The following is a 15,104-nucleotide window of genomic DNA, read 5'->3' as shown; positions in this document are numbered from 1 at the left end:
TTACACTTAAATTTATATGCAATGTTAAAAAAAATTCTGTTTAGAAAGGCTTTTCTTGCTATTGCCAGTTTAAGTTTTCTATTCTCTTCGGCCATCATTAGTTATCTTTCTGCTAAAACAGCGAAATTGGCTATTTTAAGTGTCAGATTTCCTAACCCATTTCTCTCCGGATTGCGACTTAATTCTACTGTATTCAGTTACCCCCTTCCTTTTTTTACTTTTCTTGATGTTTATCTTACAACCTCTTTTCAAGAGGCTACCTATTTCATTGAACTGCTCTGTTAGGATCTTCACCACCTCTAACAGAATTATGTCATCGGGAAACCACAAAGTTCTTATTTCTGCTCGCTGAACTATAGCCCACTTTCCAAATTAAAAACATGTCACCTCCTTCGCAACTACTGCTTCTCTTTCACGTCCTTCGACTCCTACAACTGCAATCTGGTTGCTGTACACGTTGCAGATAACACGTCCTTCCCTGCATTTTGTCCCTCTAGCTCCAGAATTTCAAAAAGTGTATTCCAGTAATATCGCCAAAAATATTCTCTAAATTTGCAAAAGCTTTAAATATATGTTTGTTTTTCTTCAGTCTGTCTTCTGAGGTAAGTGGCAATTCAGTATTGTTCAGTGAGTTCTTACATTTCTCTGGAACCCCTCCTGAGGCTGGTGTCTACCGGTCTTTCCATACTTCTGTAAACAAATTTGGTCAATATTTTGAACACATGACTTATAAAACGTGGGTTTCAGTAATACCTACACCTGTCACCACTTGTCTTAATTGGAATTGCTGCTACCAAATACTAAAATCAAAGGATACTCATTTCTGTATTTCAAAGACTTGTGGCTTGATTTATTAATTTCGGAACATGTGGATTTCCAGAGGGAAGGCCAATCTTCCACAGGAGACAGAAATAATTTCCAAAAGAGCACAATTCATGCTCCTTTTGCAGTAGAGGTGCATGCTTCCTACGTTGACTGTCTATCCTTTTCACTCCGAACGACTGTCATCTCAATATTTTCGCTGCCATTCAACTATGCCGTTGAAGAAGAAGAGGGCTTCCCTTGAATAAAATCTTAAGCTTGATGGCCAGACGTGAATTTAAACATCTGTCCGCGACTTTTTAATTCGCAGTGGGCAGTGTGCTGCAACTGTGTGAATATGAGCAATTGCGACTGCATTTGACAAAACACAAGTAACTTTTCCATAAAACCCATAGACGCTCTAAATACTGCACATTCCAGAAAGCTTGTACCCATTTGACCTACAGCTCTGAAACAAATTCGCAACAGTTACAGTGCTGTGCGACTTGAATGGTGTCACTTGTTAAACACTAATGACGACGTACTTCCGTTAATACTAGGCTACTATTAACGCTGCGTTTACACTGGGTGCAGTCGGTAAAACACTTAATAACTATCGACGCTCATGGGAAAACCCACATGGTATTGTGAAATCCATATATCCAGTGCGTTTCTACATCTTTGTGTGGAGTCACTGAGTGTTTGAATTTAGTTGGCTCAAATGGCTCTGAGCACTATGGGACTCCTCCTGTAGAACTTAGAACTACTTAAACCTAACTAGCCTAAGGACATCACACACATCCATGCCCGAGGCAGGATTCGAACCTGCGACCGTAGCGGTCGCGAGGTTCCAGACTGAAGCGCCTGCAACCTCTCGGCCACAGGATGTGGTCGTATTCTGTCTCCTCTAGTCCATCTGTTGCTGTCGATAAGCCACTGTGTATTCATTAAAGATGCGCGTGTAAACTATGTCCTACCGATATGTTTAAAGGGAGTTAATGGTAGCAAATAAAGTACGTAGTTGATGTAATACTTAACTTTAATCCATAATTGGTGTACATCGCTCTTGTTTGTATATGTTTTATAATCTCAATATCAAATGCTATGGCGCCTTGCTAGGTCGTAGCAAACGACGTAGCTGAAGGCTATGCTAACTATCGTCTCGGCAAATGAGAGCGTAGTTGTCAGTGTAGCATCGCTTGCGAAGTCGGTTGTACAACTGGGGCGAGTGCTAGGAAGTCTCTCTAGACCTGCCGTGTGGTGGCGCTCGGTCTGCAATCACTGATAGTGGCGACACGCGGGTCCGACGTATACTAGCGGACCGCGGCCGATTTAAAGGCTACCACCTAGCAAGTGTGGTGTCTGGCGGTGACACCACAGAAATATTGCTAAATTTACTGTAATGGGTGATTGTATAGTGTATAAGTCAAGTATGTTTCTGAAGAAGTCTTGTGCATCCATTGCTAACTAGGACCCAGACTGGTTCACTCAACGAGTGTTTGTTCAATCCAACCAGATGACAGTGCCTCCCATCACAGTAGTTTAGCTTGTAGTATCATTTTATAGTATCTGTTGCTCGAAAAAAAGTATTTAATCTTCCAAGATGAGGTGGTGTGAGACTGACCATCTTTGCTGATATGTCTTGAAATAGGAATCAGGATATATATAATTTAAATGCAGCGTTGTGATTCATTGCAACGTTTTTCGATGGTCTCCAGTGATTTTTAGACGTGCAAGGTTGGGTAGACCACTGCCTCTGTACTGCAAAAAGTCACATTCCGAGACATCCAAGGTCTATTGTTTTTCTCCAAATCTTCGCCAAGCCAGGCCGGCTGCTTTCCTCTCTGGCATCCACGCCAATTTTCATCGCAACCGAAACACATGGCACCAAACTGACTGGTTGACTTTTTAGTTATTTGCTCCATTTCTTTACAAGGTACGTACACTACTGGCCATTAAAATTGCTACACCAAGCAGAAATGCAGATGATAAACAGGTATTCATTGGACAAATATATTATACTAGAACTGACATGTGATTACATTTTCACGCAATTTGGGTGCGTAGATCCTGAGAAATCAGTACCCAGAACAACCACCTCTGGCCGTAATAACGGCCTTGATACGCCTGCGCATTGAGTCAAACAGAGCTTGGATGGCGTGTACAGGTACAGCTGCCCATGCAGCTTCAACACGATACCACAGTTCGTCAAGAGTAGTGGCTGGCGTATTGTGACGACCTAGTTGCTCGGCCACGTTTGACCAGACATTTTTAATTGGTGAGAGATCTGGAGAATGTGCTGGCGAGAGCAGCAGTCGAACATTTTCTGTATCCACAAAGGCCCGTACAACATGCAACATGCGGTCGTGCATTATCCTGCTGAAATGTAGGTATTCACAGGGATCGAATGAAGGGTAGAGCCACGGGTCGTAACACATCCGAAATTCAACGTCCACTGTTCAAAGTGCCGTCAATGCGAACAAGAGGTGACCAAGACGTGTAACCAGTGGCAACCCACACCACCACGCCGGGTGATATGACAGTATGCCGATGACGAATACATGCTTCCAATGTGCGTTCACCGAGATGTCGCCAAACACGGACGTGACCATCATGATGCTGTAAACAGAACCTGGAGTCATTCGAAAAAATGACGTTTCGCCATTCGTGCACCCAGGTTCGTCGTTGAGTACACCATCGCAGGCGCTCCTGTCTGTGATGCAGCGTCAAGGGTAGCCGCAGCCATGGTCTCCGAGCTGATAGTCCATGCTGATCCAAACGTCGTCGAACTGTTGGTGCAGATGGTTATGTCTTGCAAACGTCCCCATCTTTTGACTCAGGGATCGAGACGTGGCTGCACGATCGGTTACAGCCATGCGGATAAGATGCCTGTCATCTCGACTGCTAGTGATACGAGGCCGTTGGGATCCAGCACGACGTTCCGTATTACCCTCCTCAACCCACCGATTCCATATTCTGCTAACAGTCATTGGAACTCGACCAACGCGAGCAGCAATGTCGCCATACGATGAACCGCAATCACGATAGGCTACAATCCGATCTTTATCAAAGTCCGAAACGTGATGGTGCGCATTTCTCCTCCTTAAACGAAACATCACAACAACGTTTCATCAGACAACGCCGGTCAACTGCTGTTTGTGTATGAGAAATCGGTTGGAAACTTTCGTCATGTCAGCATGTTGTAGGTGTCGCCACCGGTGCCAACCTTGTGTGAATGCTCTGAAAAGCTAATCATTTGCGTATCACAGCATCTTCTTCCTGTCGGTTAAATTTCGCGGCTGTGGCACGTCACCTTCGTGGTGTAGCAATTTTAATGGCCAGTAGTGTATATTCAGCCCCTTTTTCTTAAAGTGTGCACTGTTGTAGGTACGCACCTGAAGTACATGCTGCAGGTAGAGAGGACGACGCGATGCACCAAGAAGAATCCGCCGTCAGCGAGTCGGACGACGGCGTCGCACAGCAGCTGCCGCCGGTACAGATCGGACAGCGCGAGCGCCCGCCTGGTGTTCAACAAGCGCGGCCCCGTCCTCAGCAGCCGTCCGCGCTCCTCTGGCTCGAGTTCCTGCTGATGTTCACGCCCAAACTTCGGTAAAAAAACCTCAGCAGCCGCGTCAACTTTTCTCTCAGCCCCACACTGAGGTGACAAAAGTCATGGGATACCTCCTAATACCGTGCCGCTCCTCCTTTTGCCCGGCCTAGTGCAACAACTCGACGTGCTATGGACCCAACAACTCGCTGGAAGTCCCATGCAGAAATATTGAGCCATGCTGCCACTATAGCTGTACGTAATTGCGAAAGCGTTTCCGGTGCAGGATTTTGTGCACGAACTGACCTCTCTATTACGTCCTATAAATGTTCGATGGGATTCATGTAGAGTGATCTCGGCGGCCTAATCGTTCTCTCGAAATGTTCACAATTTTCTTCAAACGAATCGCGAACAACTGTGCTCTGGTGGCACAGCGCCTTGTCATCCATAAAAATTCCATCTTGTTTGGGAACGTAAAATCCATGAATGGCTGCAAATCGGCTCCAAGTAGCAGAACATAACCATTTCCACTCAGAGGTCGGTCCAGTTGGGTCAGAGGAACCAGTCAGTTCCATGTAAACACAGCCCACACTATGATGGAGCCACCACCAGCTCGCACATTACCTTGTTGAGATCTTGGATCCATGGCTTCGTGGGGTTGCGCCACACTCGAACCCTACCATCAGCTCTTACCGACTGAAATCGGACTAATCTGACGAGGCGGAGAGTTTGCAGCCACTTAGGGCCCAATTGATGTGGTCACGAACCCAGGAGAGGCGTTGCGGGCAAAATTTCGCCGCGCTGTTCTAACGGATACGTTCTGCGGACGTCCCATATTGATTTCTGTGGTTATTTCAAGCAGTCTTGTCTGTTGGCACTGACAACTCTACGCAAACGCCTGTTACTCTCAGTCGTTAAGTGAAGGCCATCAGCTACTGCATTGTTCGTGGTGAGAAGTGACGCCTGAATGGTTCAAATGGCTCTAAGCATTGTGGGACTTAACATCTGAGGTCAACAGTCCCCTAGACTTAGAACTACTTAAACCTAACTAACCTAAGGACATCACACACATCCATGCTCGAGGCAGAATTCGAACTTGCGACTGTGGCAGAAGCGTGGTTCCGGGCTGAAGCGCCTAGAACCGCTCGGCCACAGCGGCCGGCGAAATAACGCCTGAAATTTGGTACGCTTGGCGCGCTCTTGACACTGTGGTTCTTGGAATATTGAATTCCCTAATTATTTCCGAAACAGAATGTCCCATGTGTCTAGCTCCAACTACTATTCTGCGTTCAAAGTCTGTTAGTTCCTGTCGAGCGCCCATAACACAGCCGGAAACCTTTTCACTCAAATCACCTGAGTGCAAATGACGGCTCCGTCAATGCACTGCCCTTTTATACGTCGTGTACGCGATACTGTCGCCATCTGTATGTGTGCGTATCCTACCCCATTCACTTTTGTCACCTCAGTGTATACTGACTTAACTGCGGAGACGAACTCAGAATGGAGTAACGAAAGTCCCACAGTGGTTGATATTGTATCTGCTATAGTTCTTGGCCTACATAAAGGACCTTTCAGTGATTCTGATGGGCCGACTGAAAACAACAGGAAAAGAATCACCATATTTCAGAGACTATATCTTCTATATAATGAAGATAGTGTTTCCTAATAGCCTTGCATAGGACTATAAAATTTTTATTTTGAAATGAACCATCTCATTTTACAAGGGTATATCTTTTAGCTGCTTGCACATACAATCTTGGGCCACTTCGGGCTTCTCCAGACTTACGCGTACGTATTTTACGGTTCACCTTCGTCTACACTTGCATCTACAAGATTACTCTGCAATTCACAATTAGGGGCCAGAGAAAAGTTTCATCGGACCACCTTAAGCTATTTCTCTACCGTTCCACTCTCCAACAGCGTGCGGAAAAAACGAACACTTAAATCTTTCCATGCGAGCTCTAATTTCGTTTATTTTATTGTGATGATCATTCCTCCCTATGTAGGTGGGCACCAACGAAACATTTTAACATTCTGAGGGCAAAGTACACGACTGAAATTTCATGAGAAGATCCTGCCGCAACGAAAATCGCCTTTGCCTTAACGATTACCGAGCAAGGTGGCGCAGTGGTTAGCCTACTGGACTCGCATTCTAACCCATGTACTGTCTTCCTGATTTAACTTTTCCGGAATTTCCCTAAATCCTTCAGGCAAATGTCGAAATGGTTCCTCTGAAAGTGAACAGCCGACTTCCTAAACCACTGGGACCGATAACCTCGCTGTTTGGTCCCCCTCCCCTCCCCCCTCCCCCCTCCCCCCCAAAATCACCAGCCAACCTTAATGATTGCCACCCCGATTCACATATCCTGTCCGCGGCACCCTCCCCCCTCTTCCCCCCTATTTCGCGATAAGAGTAAACGAGCTGCCCTTCTTTGCACTTTTTAGATGTCCTCCGTCACTCCTATCTTATGCGGATATCACACCGTACAGCAGTACTCCAGAAAAGGTTGGACAAGCGTAATGTGAACAGTCTCTTAGTAGACCTGTTGTTGAATTTTCTAAGTGTTGCGCCAGTAAATCGCAGTCTGTGGTTTACTTTCCTCACAACATTATCTGTGTGATGTTTCTAGTCCAAGTTACTCGTAACTGTAATCTCCCATGTATTTAGTTGAATTTACAGCCCTTAGATTTGTGTGTTTGATCCAGTAACCGAAATGTAACCGATTCCTTTTAGCACTTATGTGGATTACTTCACACTTTTCATTATTTAGCGTCAACTGCCGCTTTTCGCACCATACAGATATTTTGTATAAATCGTTTTGCAATTTCTTTTTATCATGTGATGACTTTATAAGACGGTAAATGACATCATCTGCAGACAATCTAAGAGGGCTGCTCAGATTGTCTCCTAAACCGTTTATATAGATCGGGAACAGCAGAGGGCGTATAACAAAAAATGGTTCAAATGGCTCTGAGCACTATGGGACTTAACATCTGAGGTCATCAGTCCCCTACACTTAGAACTACTTAAACCTAACTAACCTAAGAACATCACACACATCCATACCCGAGGCAGGATTCGAACCTGCGACCGTAGCAGCAGCGCAGCTCCGGACTGAAGTGCCTAGAACCGCTCGGCCACAACGGCCGGCGGCGTTTAACACATTCTCACGGAACTCCAGATACTGCTTCTGTTTTACTCGATGACTTTCGGTCAGTTAGTACGATCTGTGATATTTCTGACGGGAAATCACGAATCCAGCCGTACAACTGAGACGACACTCCATAGGCACGCAATTTGATTAGAAGTCGCTTGTGAGGCACGGTATCAAAAGCCTTCTGGAAATCTAAGATGTAGAATCAATTTGAAATGCCCTGTCGATAGCACTCATTACTTCGTGACAATAAAGAGCTACTTGTGTTTCACAAGAAAGATATTTTCTGAATCCGCGTCGGCTTTTTACCAGTAAATCGTTCTTTTCGGGGTAACCTGTAGTATTCGTACACAGTATATGTTCAAAAATCCATATCGACGCTAGCGATAATGGTCTGCAATTCAGCGGATTACTTCTACTTCCTTTCTTCGGTATTGGTGTGACTTGAACATCTTTCCAGTCTTTGGGTACGGATCTTTCGACGAGCCGGCACTCGTGTATGATTGCCAAGTATGGAGCTATTGTATCAGCATTCTCTGAAAGGAACCTGACTGGTATATAGTCTGGAGCGGAGGCCCTGACTTTACTGAGTACAAACTGCTTTGCTGCACAGAGGATATCTGCTTCTAAGTTACTCGTGCTGGCAGTTGTTCTTGATTCGAATTCAAGAATATTTATTTCACCTTTTTTGGTGAAGGAATTTCGAAAAACTGTGTTTAAAACTCTGTTTTAATAGCTCTATTATGCGTAACATCGCCATTGTTATCGCACAGTGAGGGTACTAATTGTAAACCTTTGCCTATCTTGGGTTTTTTGCGTTCTTTGAAATTTGGCATGTTTTTTCGTTGCGTCTGCAATAAAATTTTGACCTGTTTTGTGTACCTTAGGGGGTCAGACCATCTGGTATTAGTTTATTTGATACACATCTCATTTGCCGTCGACAGTATTTCTTTGAATTTAAGCTACATTTAGTCTACAATTGTTACTGTTCTCAATAATCAATAACGTAATCGAACAGTGAGGAACCTCTTCGCCTATATGTGCGCAATAAGTTAGAATTATTTACGTTCAGGATCAACTGTCAGCCCATGCACCAATGATAGATCCTATACAGCTCTTCTTGTATTTCTCTATAGTCTTCTGATATTGCATTTTTCCTAAAAATAACAGCCTCATGGAGCTTCCAAACCTACCCACAAGATCATTTACGTATATCGTAAACTATATATATGTTACAGCTATATACGCTATAGCACACCCCTACCGAACTCTCTAAATTACCATTACGTTTCGCCCCGTTCAGAATAAAGGTTTGAGCTCTACCTCCTCTTAAGTCGAAAATCCATTCACTAATCTTGTCCGATACTCGATAAGCTCGTATTTTGTTCATTAAATGGCAGCGCGCAGCTGTGTCGAGTGTCTTTTGGAGTAAGGAAAGGAAGGAAAGCTGCAGTCCAACATCGCTACGGAAGGGAAAGTACAATTGCCATGTCAGGCTGAAGGGTAAGACTTCCTCCTTGTCAGAGGTCCGCCAGTTTACTTGCAATACGTGTCGTGTTACTTAAGATTAATTTTTTGCTTTAGATATGCTTTGTCATCAAATCACAAGTCCGAAAAGCAGAGGAGTAGAGAAGCTCAATCGTCCACTGGGGAGTAGGAGTCGCTTTACTTTTGCGTATCATTTAGTATTTTCACAGACGTTAAATGAGTCGTCTCCCGAACGGACAGCAGAGATTCAGACAATAGTCAAAGTCGTCTCTTACTTCTACAAGCTCGTCTGGAGTTACCGTAAAATGGGGTGAATAGAACAGTCTGCTACTTGAAAAGAAAAAATTGACAATTTTAAAAAGAAACATGAGAGTCAAAATAACATGGGATTATAGGTCTTGTGCTTAACTTTAAACTTATAATTAGATTTGGGACCTAGCTCACGCTTTAATAAGATAAAAAAATACAGACACAGCAGCGTTAATCTTGTTATTTTGTCCAGTCATTGGTCTTTGGGGTGAATAAGGACGTGTCAAAATCTGTTTTGGATCTCTGGTTCCCAACACTTCCGAGAGCAATCAGATATTAGCTCGAACCCCCGTCCCCCGAACATACTCTAATATCAATATTAGTGCCTAATTAAACCACAGAACGAAAAAGAAGTTTCTTTGAACACTTTCATTTCTCAAATGACAAAAGCTAAATGATATTTAGATTTTGTAGGTATTTTTATTAAACCACGAACTAATTGGTCAGTGGGTCAATTGATACTGCTTATTTCTAACAACATATTTTTTTGTAAAATGTTGAAGGATTCTCAGCGCATCGCTAGTGCTACCTACAAACGCTTCTCAGGAAAAAAAGTATCCACATTGAGGATTGTTACAGAACATGCCTCCTCTGCACCACATCTCTCCCTAACGACACTTGCTTCACCCACACCTTGCACACCCGTTTAATCTGAATTGGCAGAAGTTGGAAGACTTTAGATTGCCTACACTTTGGGCCTGACCACTATCACTGCTGCTACCACTACTACTACCACCACTACTACTACCGTTACTACTAAAAATGATAGTAATAATAATAATAATAATAATAATAATGATAATAATAATAATAACATAGCTTAGCCCCTACAGCAGTTTAGTAGCCATTACATACTTACTGTTCTGTTAAGCTCTCATTTGTTCCTTTATTGTTGCAAAGTGAGTAATGAACCAATTTATGGCCTGTTGCTGGAATTACCTACAACTCAGAAAATACATTTTCACGAGATATTTAAGCATATGTGATGTATACGTTTCAATTTTACGAGGTGCATTGTACAAAGTATGTGTGTAGTGGCTGAACTATGTGAGAAAGATGATGTTTGTACATTCATTACGCTATCTGTAAACTCCGCCACATTGTATTAGGTGTTAATACTAGAATTATAAATATATTTAGTTATTGGTAATGTACGTAATCAATATATGAGATTTACGAAATAGTGACAATAGTAAGGTTTTTTTTAAACATGTGAACAGCAAAACAGTATTAGAGTGAAGAATAAATTTTTTGAGTTGTCCGGAACAATGTCTAGTCTACGCCTGGCAAGTATGCAGTGGTTGTGTAATGTGGTTAAACACTCAGAGGCGCCAAACACAAACAAGCAAGCAGCACAGTGCCACAGATTAAGCGAGTGAGAGCATCAGAGCCACCTGATTCATCTCCATGACATCATTGCAAAGGAGGTGTAACGATATTCTGTTAACGGGGCAGTATGAAGTAACTACACATAAATATTACGTAAGAACGACTTTCAGGCTGTAAACCTTGCGTAAAAGGACTCTCTGAAACCATGAAATTAAACATCAGTCTAGCAGAGAACACTGATAGGTTCGAAAAATTAGAGTGAATTTGGTGTCTCATATGGGGAAATCACATCTTCAACCACTATATATCCCTCTCCTTCTTCCCACTCAGTGCTCAGAGTCTGATCATCCCATCTGCATCACTGATACTGATGGAAGGCCAGTTCCATTAGTTGCAGGATGAGCTGGTGACATACAACGAAGTGCTGCCAGCCGCCGTCAGTTTGGAGCCTACTTCTAGGAGTCAGCAGCCATTCGAATGTGGAGGAGGGGCAGGGAGGGAGGATGGGACCTCAACTCCGTGAGCTGCCATTTCTGCTGATCACAACAATGGCTAACTGAAGATGAAGGCTGGGAAAATCTCCCACGGATGAAGAACTAATCTGTCCAACTGCAGACTGTTTGACTTGGGAACAGAACACTTAATATCGCTACTCCTTGGCGATAGGTGTATCGCCTTACTGGAAATATGCTGGGACTGTCGCTCTAACTGTCCTCTGTGTCACTATTCGGAATTCCACCTCTTCACAAACACGACAATCGTCATCAGGGGTACTCAGATTTCTGTGGGCAAGTGTCAGAGCAATTACACTCAATGAGAGTGTTGAGGCTTTGGCAGACGTCTGCAGTCAGGCTAAGCTCCACCCTGCACAAGGCCGCAGAAGTGAGCACGGGCAACACTGGTGCTAAGACCACAGGTTCCATAATGGGCACTGACACATCACTCACCACATTCGTGTTACGCCTATGCAGCACAGTTGCTATCAGGCTGCACTAGGAGGAGACTGAATCACGGTAAAACTCTAAGCAAAAAATGGATGTTAATTTAAAGCTGTCTCATTGACACCTTGGGCATGACATGGGTCCTCACCCTGCCTCTCTGCTTGACCATCCTGAGCCCTCATAGGCAGACACATCCAGCAAAATAATTTAGTTTCATTACCAAAACACAACTGAACTCTTTGGTTTGCACTCAAAAAATTACATTTTACCAGTCAGGCGTAATTACCCCCTCCACTCCCAATTTGGGAACCATTGATCTAGGAGAATTAGTAACAAAATATACCTGGTTCAAAAAAGTTTTATTGAGTACAAAAATCAAAAATATTGCAGGAAACGTAGATTTTTTATTCCGTTTACCAAATTAAAATTGCTACATTTCTTATTACTTTACTGTAACATTAAACCGATGAATCTAGTTTGTTTGTTAATATATTAAGTCACTGACGTCTAAATTTTAAACATAGCTGCAGTGGCGAAGGTAAATAAATTATCTAAGAAAATCAGCCAACCAGTTGCAGGTGTGAAGGTTTATTGACAAACCTTGATCATGGTTTCAACAATTGTAAAATTGTCTGCTTTAGAAATACACGGACAGGTAAAGTAACATATGGCGATGACAAATTTTAGAGCAAAGAAGCTCATGTCAGGTAACATGGTATATGTTACCATCAGTAAAACCAAATAAAATCAATTAAAAACATACTTATTGGAGCTGGGCTAAGATTAAGTCTTGAAATTAAATATATATTGAATTAAAACGCAGTGAAACGTCCTTTATGTGGCTGGTGACAGCCAGCAGTTGCTGCATGGCAACAGCCACGTACGAGCTGTTTTGTTGCCTTTTAATTCCATGTGCATTTAATGTGAAGGCTTTTGCGCTTAGCCCAGCTGACGGTGACATACCGGTATATCGTGTTGCCTGACATGAGCTTGTTAGTTTTCTTTTATATCTACAACTGGTTAGCTGATTTGCTCAAATCGTTCATGCACTGACATCAGGTTTAAACATAATGCCTTGGATTCTACATGTCTATTCCCAGAAGTAACTAAGATCTTTTGAACTACATCTCCTTTACTAAGTGACGACTCTTGTCTCTTAAAATAAACGTGTTTAATCGGCCTTGTTTTTCTAGAAAACATCAACTTACCCTAGCTATTCTAAACGACAAATTTCACATGCACACTATCTAAATGACTGCTTACTTTTTCTACGTACTTTAGTCACAGCTTACTATCTTGGGTTGAAAACAGTGGCAAGTGGTTCTTCACTTCCATAAATTCTTAGTGTTTTTGTGAGGAAACACTGATGATTATTGTTCCTATTCACGTCACAAATTACGAGAACATAGCTCTATGTTTTAAGTGAGCTGAAACACAAGTCAGATTAAAGTACATTTTAAAGCTAAACCTTTGGTTTATGAAATAGGATTGAAAACGTCATTATCATGTACCTACCTTAAAAGACACAATTTAGATTGGTATTTACAAATAAAAATCAAAGCAATCAGTTTCAGCACCACATTCGATATCTGTCATATAGGGAACGAAAAATCAACTGACAGTGTCGCCAACTTTGAAATTCATAATTTCTGTGTTACATTGATTCACTAACAGACTAGACAAACCAATCTTTTAATGTAATTCCCATTTGTCTCCCGATACGGTACCACAGAACTTTTCTGGAAGTTTTATTTCAGTTCAACCATTTTTTCTACTGGCTCTGTTTTACAATACCGCATTTACTGCTGTTTCTATGTGGCGCCGTAGTTTACCCAGTCTTGTTTTAAGAGGAAGCACACAGACGGATTCTTTCACAAACCCATACCAACAAAAAAATCACATACTGTGAGATCAGGTGACCTAGGAGACCAATGGTGCAATGTAAGAGCCGTACGACCCTTACGAACGATACATGGTTGACGTAGCTCATTGTTGAGAAAAAGTTACACGCAACTGGCAGTGCAATGACGCTCTGTCCTGTTGAAACTGTTATTTTATGCGTGTTATATCAACTGTGCAAAAACCAGAACTCCATCAAGGTACATAATTCTTGTAACCATCTTTTCTGCAAAAAAAAAAAAAAAAAAAAAAAAAAGAGAAACCGAAAGTACGCAAATCTCGTGAATCTGAGGAGACAGGGTCTCGTGCTCGACTGTGGCACTGTACTTCAGAACGTAGCCCCACCACTGACCACTAAACGTCAAAGGAACTTGTAATCTTTCATCTCCAAGCCCAGAATGAACTCATCGAACTCTATGTGATTTTATCATTATCTTGAAAGGGCTATACCAATTGAATCTGTGTGGTTTCAAACACAAATGTAGCCACAAAACACGTATTTATAAGAGAATTATGAAAGTTGCTCTAACTTAATAAGTGAAGTCCTTAGAGATATATGTAATGCATCAGTGACATAGGTAATTTTTTCAGAAATCACAATATGCAATTTGTAAACCACCTTATAAGAAAGAGTTAAATAATTATCGCCCAGTTTCCTTACTGACATCTTTTTCCAAAATATTTGAAACACTAATGTACTCAAAAGCAGGCTCACATTCAAGCAGAAAACATTCGTTGTATCATAGTTCGGATTCCAAAAGAGTTGCTCAACTGAGAATACTATTTGCATATTCATGAACCAGATATTGCAAATTTTATACAATAAAATATCGCCAGTTGCTATTTCCTGTGATATTTCCAAGGTGTTTGATTATGTAGATCATGTTACACTCTTAGAAAAAGTTAACATTTTATGAAATTGTTGGTTTTACACACAACTAATCTGAATTATACTTAACAAACAGAACGCAAAAGGTTGTGCTGCATAATTAAAACGATGATCGAGAGGTAAAAAGTTTTACTGACAGGGTAGAAACCACGAAGAGGGTCCCACAGGGTTCAATTTGGGCCCTACTCCTATTCCTAACATATGTGAGTGATATTCCACTTTACATTCAAGAAGCAGAATTGGTACTTTTTGCAAACGATGCTAGCGTGTTAATGCATCGAATTAGGGAGAAAGCAGCAGAAGAGACTGTTAATGACATTTTTCAAAGAATTATTAAGTGATTCTCTGAAAATTGACTCTCTCTTAATTTTGAGACAACACAGTATATTCATTTCTGTACAACAAACAGAGTCACACTACCAACGGATGTAGCGCATGGAGAGGAACCAGTAAATAGGGTAAAATGCTCCAGATTTTTTGGTGTACATACTGACGAAAATTTGAACTGGAAGATGCATATTACTGAGCTTCTCGAGCAGTTAAGTTCATCTTCTTTTGCTCTTCGTACAACTGCTGACATATTCTGCTTATAATGTCTTATGGAATAATTTTCTGCGGTATCTCATCACTCAGAATGATTGTATTGATTGCACAAAAGCGATCAATAAAAATAGTATGTGATGTTCACCCACTTCGTCGTTTAGGTGCCTTTTCAATGAGTTAACAGCCCATCAAAGTTCGAGAAG

The 15,104-nt window shown here is 42.1% G+C and overlaps 1 protein-coding gene across 1 annotated transcript in view; it reads right to left on the bottom strand.

The window, feature by feature from the left end:
* The window catches only part of LOC124594417 (kelch-like protein 10), a 132,184-nt gene that overhangs the window by 68,660 nt on the left and 48,420 nt on the right, over nt 1-15,104 (bottom strand). Inside the window, exon 3 of the mRNA XM_047132788.1 lies at nt 4,197-4,405. Coding sequence (XP_046988744.1) covers nt 4,197-4,405 — 209 coding nt within the window. The remainder of the gene's footprint in view (nt 1-4,196; nt 4,406-15,104) is intronic.

The sequence above is a fragment of the Schistocerca americana genome, chromosome 2 (genome assembly GCF_021461395.2).
Source record: "Schistocerca americana isolate TAMUIC-IGC-003095 chromosome 2, iqSchAmer2.1, whole genome shotgun sequence".
NCBI classification, from domain to species: domain Eukaryota; kingdom Metazoa; phylum Arthropoda; class Insecta; order Orthoptera; family Acrididae; genus Schistocerca; species Schistocerca americana.
The sequence above is the reverse complement of the archived record's forward strand: the minus strand, read 5'-3'. Positions and strand labels throughout refer to the sequence as shown.